Source organism: Poromitra crassiceps (genome assembly GCF_964638095.1).
Source record: "Poromitra crassiceps genome assembly, chromosome: 17".
In the NCBI taxonomy this organism is placed as follows: domain Eukaryota; kingdom Metazoa; phylum Chordata; class Actinopteri; order Beryciformes; family Melamphaidae; genus Poromitra; species Poromitra crassiceps.
The window spans coordinates 37315835-37334629 of NC_139635.1; the positions used below are offsets into that span (position 1 = coordinate 37315835).

General features: G+C 44.3%; 1 protein-coding gene across 1 annotated transcript in view; it reads right to left on the reverse strand.

Annotated features, from left to right (window-relative positions):
- LOC310792395 (uncharacterized protein) overlaps positions 1-18795 on the reverse strand; it is a gene marked incomplete at both ends in the record, with an annotated part of 90256 nt that overhangs the window by 58755 nt on the left and 12706 nt on the right. Inside the window, 4 exons of the mRNA XM_083654110.1 lie at positions 831-2204; positions 11353-11601; positions 16002-16091; positions 17377-17463. Of these exons, the coding sequence (XP_083510236.1) occupies positions 831-2204; positions 11353-11601; positions 16002-16091; positions 17377-17463 (1800 nt within the window). The remainder of the gene's footprint in view (positions 1-830; positions 2205-11352; positions 11602-16001; positions 16092-17376; positions 17464-18795) is intronic.

The following is an 18795-nucleotide window of genomic DNA, read 5'->3' on the forward strand; positions in this document are numbered from 1 at the left end:
TTCTACCTGCTCTATTTGTAAAGCGCCTTGAGATAACTCTTGTTACGATTTGGCACGATATAAATATAAAATTGATGAATTGAGTAACAAAAGTTGTGTACAACTTTGTAATGCTAACAGACTTTGCCAGACTGGTAGCATTGCTCCTAAGTTAGCTTTACCCTGCATGGAGCCAGATGGTCTGTGTGTATCTATAGACAGAGAGGAGATAGTGGGCAGCTAAAGATCAGATGGGAGACAGTTGGAGCAAGCATAGCCTAGATAGAGCTGTTATAAGCAACAAGTAAAGTCATAAAGTTGTTATAATAATAACAATAATAATGATAATAGAGCAACACAGATAGCCAGGCAGAGGGGAATGAATTCAGACAATGGCAATTATCAGTTGACCCTTGCATGGTAGTTACTAGGGCCCGACCAATACAGGATGTTTGGGATGCCAAGGAAAATTATGATCTAATTATCTAGACAATTTCTTTGGTAGTTAGTGGAATAAAAGTGTCTCTTTGCAGAGATTCCAAGTATGTGTAATGGAAACAACACAGCTTTGTGAATAGAATGATTCATTTTCATCAAAAATTAACTCTGGGTATTCCCATTTATCTGTCGGGCCCTATTCATTATAAATACAATTACATAAAGTAAAGGACCAAACACCAAGCAGGCCTGGTACTCAATCCACAGAGAGCCATGCAATCAAAGAGTCATACACCCCCCACAGAAAGACAGCCTACTGGTAGCAATAGCTATTTCTTCCTACCCTAGCCTACAGTGATTTCTGTTTAAATATAGCCCCCTCATTATCATAATCTTCCCTGTAGTTCACCAACCTTCCAGTGGGGGGAGCGGTGGCGGCGAGGAGTCCTGGTGCTCTGAGTGTGCAGGGAGAGAGGGAGGGGCGATGAAGGGAGGGGGAGTGGCGGCTGTCGAGCTAAGGGGCGTGGCTACACTTGTGACGGGAGTGTCTGATGAGCTGAGGGGCGTGGCCGAGGTTGTAGCAGGGGTGACTATGGACGCAAGGGGGGTGGTCTCAGTGGCAATAACGGGAGTGGCCGCACTTGTATCAGGTGCGGCTGTAGTGGGTGTGACCAAGGGGACAAAAGGCTTGGCATCAGGGTTGAGGGTCGATCCGACTGCAGTAGCAGAAAGGGGCGTGTCTACACCAGTTAAAGGGGGCGGGCTGGTGGACAAAGCAGAAGCAAGAGGAACATCTGGAGTGCTCTTGGACAGTGGTGAGGAAGGATGGATAGCAGAAGAGACTTGTGACGCAGGGGCAGTGGTTTCTGGTGGGGTGGTCTTTGTAGGGGGAGCGGTAGCCAGGGACGGGGTGTTGGTGACGGGGGTGGTGGTCTGGGAGTCGGGCGTGGAGGCCGGGGGCGTCTGGAGGACTGAATCCAGGAAAGAGAAGGTCTGGGAGACGGGGCTCAGATTGTCCCCTGTCATTAGCGCTAGGCTACCGCTAACATCCCCCGGTACACTAGCCTTGGTGGCGGCGGTGGCCGCTAAGCTAATGCTAGCTTCAAGTTTGCGAGGGGAGGAGAATGGAGAATCTTTAGCTTCGCTTGCCATTTTAACGTCTTTAGCGGACACGGCAAAATGGTCCACACACATGGGCTCGTATGAGCGCGGTGGAGATTCTGTGTCACAGCGAGCATGGGAAGGGTTGGTGAAGCTTGTGGGGATTTGGCAGGGGGCAGAGGGCACAGCAGGGTTGGGGCTGGGCTTTGGGTTGGTCTCCAGAGCTTTGGAGTCAGAGGGGCCAGAGTCAGCAGCTGTACCCCAGTTAGGAGCGACTGTAGCCGGAGTGGGAGAGGCAGGATGCTGGGGCGCCCCCCACTCCTCTGGAAGTCTCATCCGACTCTTACCCTTCCTCCCCCTCACTCTTCCCCCTCCTCCCCTCCCTCTGATCTCCCACTCCCAGCTCTCCTCCTCCTCCTCCTCGTCTTCCTCGCCTCCTCCCTTCTCCTGCGAAGGGGCGGGGCTTATCGCCGCGTGCTTGTCCGATTGGCCGCCGTTATTCTCCTCTTCCTGCCTATCCAAGAAGTCGTAGACCTCGTCGCGGCCCTTCCTCTTCTTCTTCCTCCTTCTCTGCTGTTGCTTGCCAACCTCTCCCCCTGGCCCCGCTCGGTCAGGGCTGAGGGTTTCGGAGTTGGAGGAGGTGGGACTGCTGTCATCCATTGAGCCGCTGGGAGAGAGGATGGGAGCTGCCGGGATGGGGGAGGGTTTTATAAGAGGAGGAACCAATCACATACTGTGTCAGAAAATAACCTGCCAAAAAGCGATCAGATTGTGGTTACCATAGGCAGCGCCCCCTGGCCCTGACCATAGGGGTGGCATATTTTGAAGACAAAAGAAAAATATCGCCATTTCCCACTTGCTTTGCGGTCAAAACGTCCAATTCAGGTGTACTATAGGTCTTCTAAAGTGGTTGCTGTCTCAATAGGCACTTGTAATGACTCTATAGATGTCACAAAACTAGTGAAGAGTGAAGTGACGGTTGGAAGTAACATAGGCTGCAGGATTAAGCAATTCACATTTTTGTTGTTGTTGTTGTAAACCTGAGATTAGTTAGTACTAGATATCAATTTCCTATATGTGAAGGTGGTGGACTACTATGTGGTGCACAGTTATTTTCCCTGATTAAAATCATAATTGATGTTCCTGAATAAATCCATAGGCCTAGTGCCTAGTTAATGGGCCTAGGTGTCAAAAACGCCTAGGCAGACCATGTTGGTGCACCTGTGGAGCACTGAGGAGCAGAGCTACATGCCACTGAGATAAAGACCACTATTATCAGCTTTCCACCTGTGTTTTCCTCTGTCCCACCATTCCTACCACATCAAACAACATCAAAACAACTTCTGCTTGATTTGATGGACTGCCTGGCCCAACTGACTGTTTTGTATTTTGTGTGGAACCCAGGAAGACTAGCTGTCACTTTGGCGGCAGCTAATGGGGATCCTTTTAAACAATAAACAATAAACAAGCGGCGCGACTCTGCACCAAAATATTTCAACTTATGCGCGGCTAAAAACTGCAAGAAATTAAACAAGTGATGCGTGGCGCAAGACAGGAGCACGTGCCGTCGTGCCATACCATAGGGATTCTAGCGACTTGCCTCTGTATAATCGCGCCCTCGGTACGCGCACGTTGAGCCCTGACTGAGGTTTTAAACTGCTTATCCACATGGGGGAAGCAAAGTCACTAGTCATGAGTCCGTGACCCTGAGAGATGGCTACTGCAGAGGAAGTATACAGCCTCAATCACCACCACAAAAGAAAAAGCTGGAAAGAAGATTGTGCGTGTGGTGTTTAAATAAGTCGAGAATGTTAGATAGGCAATTTTTACGCATGCGAATCTTTGATCAACGGAGACATTTCCAGTATTTTCTGTCATTTCTATTACAAATGACTGTAAATTGTATTTTCAGAATTTAATGACATCCTTTAATGTATTGCCTCTGATTAGCCATGACAAGAACCAGTACAATCCACTAGTGGCTGGCTGTCACACTGAGGCATTCGGTGACTGGGATCAGTCAACAGCCATTAGCAGATAGTTACATAGTTAGTAGTCTCAACGCCAGAACCATGAGAGTTATTACGCTGATACACTATGTTACTGCATGCTGCAGATCTCTCTCTGGGTCTGATACACTACGTTACTGCATGCTGCAGATCTCTCTCTGGGTCTGATACACTACGTTACTGCATGCTGCAGATCTCTCTCTGGGTCTGATACACTACGTTACTGCATGCTGCAGATCTCTCTCTCTGGGTCTGATACACTACGTTACTGCATGCTGCAGATCTCTCTCTCTGGGTCTGATACACTACGTTACTGCATGCTGCAGATCTCTCTCTCTGGGTCTGATACACTACGTTACTGCATGCTGCAGAGCTCTCTCTGGGTCTGATACACTACGTTACTGCATGCTGCAGAGCTCTCTCTGGGTCTGATACACTACGTTACTGCATGCTGCAGAGCTCTCTCTGGGTCTGATACACTACGTTACTGCATGCTGCAGAGCTCTCTCTCTGGGTCTGATACACTACGTTACTGCATGCTGCAGATCTCTCTCTCTGGGTCTGATACACTACGTTACTGCATGCTGCAGAGCTCTCTCTCTGGGTCTGATACACTACGTTACTGCATGCTGCAGAGCTCTCTCTGGGTCTGATACACTACGTTACTGCATGCTGCAGAGCTCTCTCTCTGGGTCTGATACACTACGTTACTGCATGCTGCAGAGCTCTCTCTCTGGGTCTGATACACTACGTTACTGCATGCTGCAGATCTCTCTCTCTGGGTCTGATACACTACGTTACTGCATGCTGCAGAGCTCTCTCTCTGGGTCTGATACACTACGTTACTGCATGCTGCAGAGCTCTCTCTCTGGGTCTGATACACTACGTTACTGCATGCTGCAGAGCTCTCTCTCTGGGTCTGATACACTACGTTACTGCATGCTGCAGAGCTCTCTCTCTGGGTCTGATACACTACGTTACTGCATGCTGCAGAGCTCTCTCTCTGGGTCTGATACACTACGTTACTGCATGCTGCAGAGCTCTCTCTGGGTCTGATACACTACGTTACTGCATGCTGCAGAGCTCTCTCTCTGGGTCTGATACACTACGTTACTGCATGCTGCAGAGCTCTCTCTCTGGGTCTGATACACTACGTTACTGCATGCTGCAGATCTCTCTCTCTGGGTCTGATACACTACGTTACTGCATGCTGCAGAGCTCTCTCTCTGGGTCTGATACACTACGTTACTGCATGCTGCAGAGCTCTCTCTCTGGGTCTGATACACTACGTTACTGCATGCTGCAGAGCTCTCTCTCTGGGTCTGATACACTACGTTACTGCATGCTGCAGAGCTCTCTCTCTGGGTCTGATACACTACGTTACTGCATGCTGCAGAGCTCTCTCTCTGGGTCTGATACACTACGTTACTGCATGCTGCAGAGCTCTCTCTGGGTCTGATACACTACGTTACTGCATGCTGCAGAGCTCTCTCTCTGGGTCTGATACACTACGTTACTGCATGCTGCAGAGCTCTCTCTCTGGGTCTGATACACTACGTTACTGCATGCTGCAGAGCTCTCTCTCTGGGTCTGATACACTACGTTACTGCATGCTGCAGAGCTCTCTCTCTGGGTCTGATACACTACGTTACTGCATGCTGCAGAGCTCTCTCTCTGGGTCTGATACACTACGTTACTGCATGCTGCAGAGCTCTCTCTCTGGGTCTGATACACTACGTTACTGCATGCTGCAGAGCTCTCTCTGGGTCTGATACACTACGTTACTGCATGCTGCAGAGCTCTCTCTCTGGGTCTGATACACTACGTTACTGCATGCTGCAGAGCTCTCTCTCTGGGTCTGATACACTACGTTACTGCATGCTGCAGAGCTCTCTCTCTGGGTCTGATACACTACGTTACTGCATGCTGCAGAGCTCTCTCTCTGGGTCTGATACACTACGTTACTGCATGCTGCAGAGCTCTCTCTCTGGGTCTGGGACACTTTCCCTCAGAGGGCTGGTTATGGGAGGGAACCGTTCACTTGGACAGTCATATGCCAGTGATGGATTGAGTCTTCCGTAATCAGTAACGACTTTGCGATCAGACAACATCGGGAGGCGCAGCCCATTTTTCAAACTGCTCTCTCATCGGTGCTACGACCTGTCACTCATTCAATTTCAACCCGCCTTCAAAAACCAGCAGTGGCTGTTAACTGGCACAGACTCACTTATGTAGTATGCGGAGCGCAGCGATTCAACGTCATATTTGAGTCTGGGGAGAGACTACATATAGACGTTAGATAGTTGGGCACTCTGATGGTTGTTGGAATGGTTTTAAACCAGCTACTACTTTTCCATTTGTAGTTGCTCCTTCAGCAATACCTCTAACTGAAACACACAGTATGCAACATGCGTTAGCATTAGTCTTGCGATTGGGCTGCACAAGAACGCAAGAAATGTCTCTTCCATTGATCTTTGCATTGGTGTCTGTGTTGCTTGCGAATGTCATGAGCCTAGCCCAGGTGAAAAAGTGGATGGGTGGTTGCAGCCATAGTAACCATAGTCTGACTGTTTTTAGGCCCGTTTTTGGTACAACAACGTGAGTATTTTCACCAAATATCTGACGTATGTGATGGTGCCAAATGCATTTGGCAAGTCGTTTGGGCTTCTTTTTCTCACCTGTAATATTTTATATTTTTTTGAGTCAAGGTGATTTTAAATTGAATGTGCATAATCAATTTATATTGGGGCAGATATTTTTTGGTGCTGCTTTATAGCAGCTTCCGGGGTGGAAATTGGCCTCATGGTAACTTTGCTGTGATTTATTCATTCTGCATCAATATTTGCTTGAATTCAATTGACGATCAATGGGTCAAAGTTACTTGTGGAAGGGATTATACTCTTAATGTCCGTGGAATCTGATGGGCAGTATACATTGTTACTGTAATAACTTGGTAAACAGGTCGCAACTCAACGGATGGGAGGGTGACATTTTTCAGAGAAGGAACGAACGCAGATCACGATCGTTTCTTAACTTGTGATCAATGGAGTACTGTTGGAATTTATTAAAATCTTGGCAATAAAATGCACAAAATGTAAGGTCATGTCATGAAAATTTTCAATTTTGGATAGATTTCGAAAAAATATATACAGTAGATATTGTGGTGTAACGCTGCCGCAGTAGCCTAGTTTGTATTGTGTCAATCAAGCCGTTAATCTGGTGTGATTCTCTCTTTCTGAGAGGAGATAAGTATGATTGAACACTTATGATCATCATCATCATCATCATCAAAAGGGCCAGGGAGAAGCGCTGGTCGTGTGTAGGGAGCAGGCACACGCAGCAGAGCAAAACAAACACACCTGAGTCTGGGTGCGCTTGAGCACTGAAGCAGCAGGCATCTGTTCAACCTCAACAAGTTCAATAATTCAAGCGCACCTCAAATAAGGTCTAACATGTACTGTAAGAAACAACTGCAGGCATGCAGGTCTGAATGATGGAAATGAATGGATCAATGTCACATTGCATGGCTTTAGGACAAAAAAAATCAAAACTAATTTCACACACGCACGCACACACACACACACACACACGCACGCACGCACACACACACACACACACACACGCAGGGCCGTAGCCAGGGATTTCGGGCCCCATGAAAGGATATCACATCGGAACCACGGATGCCATTTGGGGCCCCTGTCAGTCAAGGGCCCTTGGAATCGTCCACACTTTTCCCCCCCCTGGCTACGGCCCTGCACACACGCACGCACACACACACACACACACACACACACACACACACCACACACACACACATGCACGCGCACACACACACACACACACACACACACACACACACACACACACACACACACACACACACACACACACACACACACACCACACACACACACACTAAAATGATGCAAACACATGAAAGACACATGGAATGGGTCTAAAAACAAATCACAATACGATGAGATATGCAAGCTCAGCGACATACAGTAGACCACCACATTCCAATTACATTCAAAGACATCACAGCAAGCACAGTGTGATCTCGGTGTGTGTGTGTGTGTGTGTGTGTGTGTGTGTGTGTGTTTGTGCGTGCGTGTGTGTGTTTGTGCGCTTGGTTCCCACTATCTTTTTTTGTGTGATGATGAAGTCATCATCCCAGTTGGTTATGCTATTCTCTGAAGCCATATTTCAAAATTGTTACTGACATGTGCTTAATCAGCTCAGAGAGAATGAGGGAGAGAAAGAAAGACACACACACACACACACACACACACACTCTGTCTGCTCATCTTTTTCCCCACCTGTCTCAATTTTCATTTGTCCCGCCCCCCCCCCCCCCCCCCCCCACCCCCGCCTCCACCTCCACCCATGGGCCTCTCCTACATCACTGGATGTTAGTGTGAATTTAGATAAAGGTGCATCCCCCTCTAAATCCGACACCCTTTCTAAATTGATTGAAGCTGCTATTTCCTCTGCCAGCCTGTGTCCTTCGTTGCTCTCAAGGCTATAAACAGCTGTGGGAAGCCGTTGTCATCTATATTTCATGTGATGATAAGGTATGTCATCTTAATCTGCAGTCTGGCAAGCTGCCAGGAAGCACATTATTGCTGCAGCGCCGGCGGTCTGCAACACAGGAAGGCAGCAGAGGAAGAGGTGAGGCAGAGAGAGAGATGATAACGCCTATCGTCAATGTCCTGCACAAATCTTGCATCTCCTCCTTGTTTCCCCCCCTCCAGAAATCAAGAAATGTTACAAAGCAATATAAATGATGTGGCTTGGTCCCAAGGCTAAGAAATGTGTTCATCAAGAGAATTCCACATTCAGTTTTAAGGCTGGAACCAAGCCAACCAGCGACTAGTCTCAACGCCAGACCCGTGAGAGTTCTTACGCTGATACACTACGTTACTGCATGCTGCAGATCTCTCTCTGGGTCTGGGACACTTTCCCCTCAGCCAGCTGGGGTCGGAAGTGGACCGTTCACTTGGCCAGTGATTGGCCAGTGGTGGATTCAGTCTTCCCCAATCAGTAACGACTTTGCCATCAGACGACAGGGGAGGAGGCACAGCCCATTTTTCAAACCGCTCTCTCATTGGTGCTACGACCTGTCACTCATTCCGTTTCAACCCCCCTAGACCCGCCCTCAAACCCCAGAAGTGGCACAGACTCATCTATGTAGTATGCGGAGCACAGCGATTCAACGTCATATTAGAGTTTGGGGAGAGACTAACCAGCGACCTACTGACCATTAAACATTTCACTTGGACATTAATGATGATTAGCAGACTTGCCATTGTTGACTTGGATTATTTGGCTATTTCCACATTTTCACTATGTTTAACAATTATTTTTTTGTTAACTTTAGGCTAGCTAATTATATTAAAGATTGCACTAATCACAGTGGCGATAGCTAACAGTAGGCTAAACGCTGCCTTTTTTTGTCCAACCCTTTGTTTTAAAATATTTGAGGGTTGCAACAGTTAGATAACAGGCAGGATTTACTTGTGTAAAACTCCTATTTTACTCTTCACTGTTGTGACCCAAGTTATGCAACAAGGTGGGTAGATTTGCAGCAATCTCACAGTAGGCCTACTACAGTATTGTGTGTGATGCTAGAGCTGCTGGCTCATTTCCATTGACTCAATCCAGAAGTTTAAAATAGCAGCATCACTACAGTCTTCTGACTACTCTACAGCTTTTAGATCGGGAGGAGTCAAGTTCTAACTGAATGTACTATAAGATGTATTTGAGATTATACAGTGAAGTTATGAAGTAAATATTTACAATACTGAACTGTCACCAATTGGGGAAGATTATTCCGCCACTCCCAAACTGAAGTTTTCATTCACCCTACATCAACCACATGTATGTGACAAATAGGCCTAAATAGTTGCATGCACGTACTGTATCTATATGCATCTGTAGGCTAGATGTGTTGCACCCTACAGTATAGGGTATAGTATATGTCTTGCTGCAAAGCAAAAAGTCTCGTATTTGACCTGACATCTTATTAAACTGGCTGGGGTTACCATTACCATTTTTTCTGTCTTTTTATGGTGGTTTTACATTCTATATTACAACAGTTTTTTAAATATAGCTTTAGGACCCAATTAAGCAGGAATGCTGAACAATGCATGTCTTTTTTTGTTGTTGAAGCCTACAAAGCTATAGCCAACCACATGGATCAGCCGGCAATCAGGCAATCTACTATGAACCGAGATGAACAGATCCAGCACGTGTTCCCTTGATCTGGATTGACTTAATCAACCAGACAATCGAAATTTCATACAGGACAAACTATAATGCTGGAAAAAATATAAAGATTTTAATCACACCATACAGGCACAAGCAACAGTGCAAAATGCAGGAAGGACAGCTGGCAAAAACAAACAAACAAACAAAACAAAAAACATGGCGATTTGTGTGGATGCGCAAGTTAATAGTCTTTTATAATACTGCCCCATCAATAGGGTACGAGTAGCCTACATATGAATTACATCTGTGTGTAGGCTATCCCGTTAAATTGCTTAGATGTATTCTTCTGGCGTGTATTGATAATATCAGCCTCGGCTCCGTTGCGGACACGGCACCTTGGTGAGCTTTGGAGACGTTTTTACACCGGTGATTTAGTGATATTTCTCCATACACCATTCAGCTGCAATCAGCAGGGTCAAACGTATTTGGGAGCAAATAAAAATGAAGAAATATAGTGTAAGAACATATTCCAATGTGGTGGTGGTGGTGGGGGGATGTCATGCTCTGCGAACAGCACTTCTTGATGTTGATTACTGTAGTTCAACAGGAGCTGTTCATGGTTTTAATTTGTTTCGTCTTCTGTGATTTTCATTTGAATGCAGTCTATTTTTCATATGGGGATCCTATATGAATGGTGACTCGCTGTTTCCAGAGAGCTGATTGGTCAGAAGATGGGTCTTTCATGCATTTTGATCTGATTCGCTGAACTTAACCTGCCCCGGAGCAGGCTAGCCATGCATGATTTGCCATGGTGATCTATTTCGGTAAGAAGTGAACTAGCGTCGTAGGACGGCAAATCCAGCGTTAAACCTGAAGTTACCTCGCTAAGCAACTAATCTTGCATCATAGTACTGGCCCCAGCTGTCAATCACTAAACCAGCATGTTGATTATCATAAGCAATAACAACTCATGATAAAAAGTCGCCAGTTATTTCGAGTGCAGCCCAAATTCTCCTCCGAGCTGCTGTTTTCTGCTTAGATCTTGGTAACTTAATTCGTCAGTGGAGAAAAAACAGTGATGTCGGGCGAGTTTCAGCTTTTTTTCAACACAGCCCAGAGTGGAAAAGCGTGAGGTGTCCATCAACACACAAGCAGCTCTTAAAAACGCTTCACCCACATTGAGAAGGACTAGAAAAGGCCACCCTCCGCTGCTAAAAAAAAACATGCTGTATGATTTACTCTTCACCTGACACCACCCTCCCCTGCTGCCCTGTGTGAGAGATCCAAGCCAACTTTCTACAGCAGGCAAATAACAAGGTTAGTACTGGATTTTAGTTTTCATCATTTTTTAGCAATATGTTTCATTGAATGTAATGCATTTCTCAATTCAGGATGGAGCTGTAAAGCCTCTAGCTCCACCCTCCCCTGTTAGTCTGTGTGAGAAATTCAACCAACCTTCTAAAGTACATGAAACGATCAGCATGACGGCTAAATGGACTTGATCCCAGGGGGTGAAAATTATGTACGGTACTCAAGTGTAACTCAGCCTGAAAGATCTGACTCCACCCTCCCCTGCTGCCCTGTGTGAGACATCCGACCGACCCCCTTCTGGTACCTGGAGCTTGATCCATTGAGTGTAATCCGGGGCCACCAGAGGAAAACGGCTCACTGGGTTTAAACGGAGCGCTACCGCTGGTGTTACTGCTGGTTTTGGGTTCTGAACCGAACAAGCCCAAACTCTTTTGGCCGTCCATAGCCGAACCCATGACAGACTGGCCCAGACTGGAGCTCATACTGGTCTGGAAGGGAGGCAGGCCCGAGCCCATGCCCAGGTTGGTCCCGCCCATGCCAGGCTGGGAGAATCCTGATGGGGACAAAGAATACAGAGGAATACATCAATAACATGAAACCACCAATAGCATCGGCCATGTTACCTCTGTTAACTAATAGTTGAATTCTGTGCATTGTTGTTATGTTGAAATACTTGAATTACTTTGTATCAGTCACTCATACTATGACTATGACATAGTTTCTGCAGGTTTCAACAAGTTAAATTGAATACTTTCTAAGACGTATTTAAGACCATTATGAACGCAATTTAAGACCTATTTCACGTCCACACTGGCAAAACATTAAAAGGATAAGAAGGAAGATCTGACTTTGATGCTCCTGGCAGCAGCTGCTGGCTTTTTTTTTTATCTTTAAGATTTCCCCATACAGTACAACTCGAATGCCTTTATACCCAACTAATTTCACTGTTTTCAGGTGCAGCGGCTTCAAATTTGTTCTTCAACTAACCACTAAACTCCCTGCTTTCGAGCCACATCTCGCTGAACTTGTACTTACCCATTTTAGATTAAAGTAACGTTTGCCCACACACCACATGGCGACACAATAGCTGGTATTCTGATAGATTCTGAGCAGGCTGCACAGTTTGCATTAGTGGTTATTGGTTCCATGCTGGTTTCGTGTTATATTTTGTTACAGATAAATACAATTCCCCCCCCCCAAAACACTTAAAGCGAGACTTTAGTTAATGCAATTTTAACGTTAACTTCATAACCCAACCAATTTAAGGCCTGGCAAAATCGTATTTAAGACATTTTATATAAATGCCATCCAATTTAAAATTCAGATGATTGGATTTTTAGACTTTTTATGACTTTTTAAGACACCGCGGGGAAACCTGTATTGCAATTCTGATATTACAATGTATGATGCTTGACCTACAATACCATTGCATAATTCCTTTGTTTCACTATGTTGTCTTGTGCATAACCTTGTGTCTTATTACGTACGTTTTACTATGAATGGTCAGTGAACTACTGTTACATTCTTCCAATGTTTCATTTTGTATTGTTTCATATTTTTTCTCATTTTGAATGTATGACACTATGTACTTTACTTGTGTAGGATGCATAATATACATGTAATGCATTACTATGATGTGAATATACAATGTATATAATGTATACAGTATAATTATAATTATTTTATTTTTTATTTTATTAATTTTTTGCAATTCCAGCGCGGGCCGTAATTTGCCCATGTATAATAGTATCCTTCTTTGCCTTGTATATTTTCTTAATTTTGTCTGCTTTTTGCAAGGTATATTTAAAAAAATAATCTTTAATTGGCCAAATCTTTGCCTATACTGTATATCCAAGAAAAATATCGGTATCGGAATAATATCGGTATCGGCAGATATTCAAATTCAGGTATCGGAATCGGATCGGAAGTGAAAAAATGTGGATCGGTGCATCCCTAGTTTTTGAGATATTAACATTTGTTTGGGACAACTCAGTTAACTGCTGTGCGGTTCCGCATTTCCGGGTGGTTGTGATGTCATGCTGATTCATCCTATAATTCTGTCTATTAATTGAGCATTATAGTAGAATTATAGTTATTATAGTAGTATAAAGTGATCATTTGTGTTGGGAGCAACAAGCATACTGCATTGCATAATAAATATGAGCATTGAGTAGAAAAGCCCACACAGATTATTAATGCTAGTGGTAGAGTGAGTCTATGAAATTATGCTGTACATGTCAATGTGACATTGCATCAAAAAATTCAAGTTTAAAACATCATTGCAGCTGCGGGACAGAGCGATTATAATCAAGCGGACGAGACAGAAAACAAAAAAAATATGATTAAAGATGAAAGCCCACAAGGTCGACCAATCCGGGAGCGACAAATTTGACTAAGGGCTAAGAAATGTCGATAAAGAGCACAGGTGGAAAAATGACAAGGAGGATCTCATGCAGCGATTCACATGTGATGCGGGGACAATAAACATGATTCACATGTGATGCAGGGACAGTAAACATGATTCACATGTGATGCAGGGACAGTAAACAACATGATTCACATGTGATGCAGGGACAGTAAACAACATGATTCACATGTGATGCGGGGACAGTAAACAACATGATTCACATGTGATGCGGGGACAGTAAACAACATGATTCACATGTGATGCGGGGACAGTAAACAACATGATTCACATGTGATGCAGGGGCAGTAAACAACATGATTCACATGTGATGCGGTGACAGTAAACAACATGATTCACATGAGATGCGGTGACAGTAAACAACATGATTCACATGTGATGCGGGGACAGTAAACAGCATGATTCACATGTGATGCGGGGACAGTAAACAACATGATTCACATGTGATGCGGGGACAGTAAACAACATGATTCACATGTGATGCGGGGACAGTAAACAACATGATTCACATGTGATGCGGGGACAGTAAACAACATGATTCACATGAGATGCGGGGACAGTAAACAACATGATTCACATGTGATGCGGGGACAGTAAACAACATGATTCACATGTGATGCGGGGACAGTAAACAACATGATTCACATGTGATGCAGGGCCAGGGACAGTAAACAACATGATTCACATGTGATGCGGTGACAGTAAACAACATGATTCACATGAGATGCGGTGACAGTAAACAACATGATTCACATGTGATGCGGGGACAGTAAACAACATGATTCACATGTGATGCGGGGACAGTAAACAACATGATTCACATGTGATGCGGGGACAGTAAACAACATGATTCACATGTGATGCAGGGACAGTAAACAACATGATTCACATGTGATGCGGGGACAGTAAACAACATGATTCACATGTGATGCGGGGACAGTAAACAACATGATTCACATGTGATGCGGGGACAGTAAACAACATGATTCACATGTGATGCAGAGACAGTAAACAACATGATTCACATGTCATGCAGGGACAGTAAACAACATGATTCACATGTCATGCAGGGACAGTAAACAATAGGGGTGGGGGAAAAAATCGATTCACCTAAGTATCGCGATTTTTAATGTCACGATTTTTTGGATCGATCTTTTATTCCAGAATCGATAATCGCAAAAAAAATATATATATATATATTTTTTTTTTTTTTGGGTGCTTGCAGTCAGGCCACTCACTGAACAGCAGGCCAGGCGCCGCCTACTGGTTTACTAGTGGTTTTATTACTTTATTAGTTAGTCTGAACTAATAATTACACTTCAGGGTTAAAGTGGGTGCATCTCATTGTAAAATTGGACTTCAAACGGCCCAAATCTGGCTTCAAACGGCCCAAATTGGGCTTCAAACGGCCCAAATTTCACGCGCGTCGGCCCATATCGGCCTGGCCAGCTTGGTATCTAATGCCCGGCCTGAATTATGATCCCAGTCCGCCCCTGTTTTTAACTATATCGCCCAGCCCTACTCATGATATATAATATACAGTCTCTAGTGTATGATTCAACTTTTCCCATGTTCTAATCTAGTGTAAAAAAGCAAACAAACTGAAAAAAGAAAAGAAAAAAAGAAAGAAAAATCGCAATAAATCGTAATATCGAATCGCAATAATCGTAGAATCGCAATACTTAAGAATCGCAATATAAATCGAATCGGCACCCAAGAATCGTGATAGTATCGAATCGGGAGATAATTGAATCGCCACAGCCCTAGTAAACAACATGATTCACATGTGATGCGGGGACAGTAAACAGCATGATTCACATGTGATGCAGGGACAGTAAACAGCATGATTCACATGTGATGGCGGGGACAGTAAACAACATGATTCACATGTGATGCGGGGACAGTAAACAACATGATTCACATGTGATGCAGGGACAGTAAACAACATGATTCACATGTGATGCGGGGACAGTAAACAACATGATTCACATGTGATGCGGGGACAGTAAACAACATGATTCACATGTGATGCGGGGACAGTAAACAACATGATTCACATGTGATGCGGGGACAGTAAACAACATGATTCACATGTGATGCGGGGACAGTAAACAACATGATTCACATGTGATGCGGGGACAGTAAACAACATGATTCACATGTGATGCGGGGACAGTAAACAACATGATTCACATGTGATGCGGGGACAGTAAACAACATGATTCACATGTGATGCGGGGACAGTAAACAACATGATTCACATGTGATGCAGGGACAGTAAACAGCATGATTCACATGTGATGCAGGGACAGTAAACAACATGATTCACATGTGATGCGGGGACAGTAAACAGCATGATTCACATGTGATGCGGGGACAGTAAACAACATGATTCACATGTGATGCGGGGACAGTAAACAACATGATTCACATGTGATGCGGGGACAGTAAACAACATGATTCACATGTGATGCGGGGACAGTAAACAACAACAAAAAACAGAGAAGAAACCAAAGAGTAAAGTGGACCTAGCAGTGAGTCAGGGATGCTGCTGTCCTTTGTCTTATTCTGGCTCCACTGATCCGACATCCCTCCCATCATCCCCCCAATCATAGGACCTGGGGAGGGGGGAGAGAGAGAGAGATAGAGAGAGAGACCAAAACAGATAGGGAAGTAAAGAAAGAGAGGATCGGGGAGGCAGAGAGACAGAGAGAGAAATGGAGAGAGGAGAAGTGGTTGTTGGACAGGGTGGAGTGATGTAGAGTGAAAAAAACAACAGTAAAAGAAAAGCAGATGGGAAAAGAGAGGCAGAGAGACAGCCGTGGGTTGACACCGACACACTGCATCATCTCACCAATCAATCAATGCATTGTGTATTGAGATGAGTTTGACTGCATGGGGCCCAGTGGTGGAAGAAGTACTCAGATCTTTTGTAAAAGTAACAATATACCACACGGTAGAAAGAAGTCCTGCATTGAAAATGTCACTTAAGTAAGAGTACAAAAGTATTAGCATCAGAATATGCTTAAAGTACCAAAAGTAAAAGTACTCATTATGCAGAATGGCATATTTCAGAATAATATGTATTATATTATTCTATTATATTTATTGATGCATTACTGTGCTCATCACTTTAATGTTGCAGCTGGTAAATGTGTGGAGCAAATTTTTATTTATTTATATATATTTTTGAAATCTGTTGCTCGGTTGCTGAGAAATCCAAGTAATCCTGCGTTGTGTGTGTGTGTGTGTGTGTGTGTGTGTGTGTGTGTGTGTGTGTGTGTGTGTGTGTGTGTGTGTGTGTGTGTGTGTGTGTTTTGGAAATTCAGACTAGGCCACATTTTGCAGGAACACGTGGAAGTTCGTTTATCTGACCATGCTTGTACTACAGTACAAACTTGATATATCGGCCATTGGGCCACAACCGTGCAGCGCTGCATGAACGCCCTGCTCTGGCTGCTGAGGGCTGGCAGTGAGCAGCCAGTGGCCAGAGCGCCCAGCTGAGCTACAGACATGCCGGTTAAGTTGGTTTGCATAAGATCAACCCGGTTTAAGCTCATTCACCAAAGCGGCAAAACCGGAAATCCATCCCAACTGTATTGTCATTTAGGCAACAGCAATGCACATTTAAGCACTTTTAGATGAAGATTCAAATGTAAAAGCTTGTTGACCAATCAGAAGCCCTATGGTTGGATGTGGAGAGATTATTTGCGGTTGTTTTCAATGCTTCAGACAGTAGGCTACAAGCTTTTAAGTTATTTTGATACCAGTAAGCTATTTCATTCTTATGATCGATCTACTGTTTGTACTTTATTAACCTTGCTGTTGCTTGGGTTAGGGTTATAAAAAACATTATACTAAATAAATACTGTATATATAAAGTTGCAGTCCCACAACCCTCACCAGACAGGTAGTCAGAGCTGAAGGCGGGCTGTCCTGGCGGGTCCTGACGCCCTCCTGACGACATCATTGATGACATCATCCCCAGACCTAAGGGAGATAAACAACACATCATCACCCTAATCTCCATCATCAGTGACATCACAAAAACATCGTAGACCAACGTTCTCATTAGACTGTGATATCATTTTGATTAGAATTGCTTGGGAGGCAAGACAAACATCAGAAGAATGTGATTTGCCAGCCACATTTGACCTAGAGGCTCACAATGTAAAATGTAGGCCCTTTTTCACAGCAAACTTTTGAGGTGGTAAAGCAGGTGTAACCAATAACATTAATGAGGAACCTGGCACTGGAAGACCTAAATGGAACCATCATTAATGGTATTGTTACATCTGCTTTACTTCCTGCTTTATCACCTCAAAACGGTTGCTGTGAAAAGCTTAGAGGCTTCTCAGCGATGCTCTCGTTTGTTTACTGCAATTATACAAATGTCTCAAAATGAATGTGGTAAAGATGTATTGATGTTAAAATGCTACATACATTAGCTCCTTTTAAAGTGCAGTCTCTATTTTCAGATCTCTTCTCATACAGTACAATCCTCACTGCTTTTACCGTCACTTAGAACAGCAAAAGAAAACGGCCAGAACCACAGCAAAAAAAGACAAGACAATTCTGATTCATATTTTCTACAACATGGGTACTTAATTATGTTTAATCAGCCAGATTGTCAAGGTTTACAGTATTTACTCCACTACTCTTCCTGACATACAGATACAGTAGACTAGCAAATATTATATCTTAAAGGTCCCATTTTGTGTAAAACAAGATTTCCTTGCGTCTTTGATTATAAAGAACTTGGGCGTGTGTTACTGTTATACAGTATATACTGTAGCTTTAAACAGTTAGTTCCGGCCGAGCAATTTGATTGGACAAGAGGCACTCCAGCCGTGCTGATATTTCAGTATAACATCACGGGCGCTTCACTCACGTGTATATCACTCCGCTTCACAGCTGTAACCTTCATTAGGCTGAGTTCAAACAGCGTTCGCGCACCTAGTAGGGACAGCGATACGGATACATTTGACCGTAAGCTGAAATTGACTGTGCTAACCTCAAAGTAGCTAACGTTAGCTTAGCTAGCTTGCATTCGGGAAACTGCAGGCAGCAAGTTTACCTGTTGTTGCTTGGCAACTCCTGGTAGTGCACTCCTGTGGGAACTATTTTGTGTTGGCGGAGACAAATAACAGAGAGAAAGCATCTGTTGTCTCAGATGACTTTAAAATCATATTATTACTTTATAAATAGCTTTGTTTAGCAATATCACACTCGAGGTTGTGCTGCTGTACTGTGATTGTCTTCTGCCTACGACCGAATGACAGCCGTGATGATTTACAACAGCCCTCCCTCTGGTGTGACATT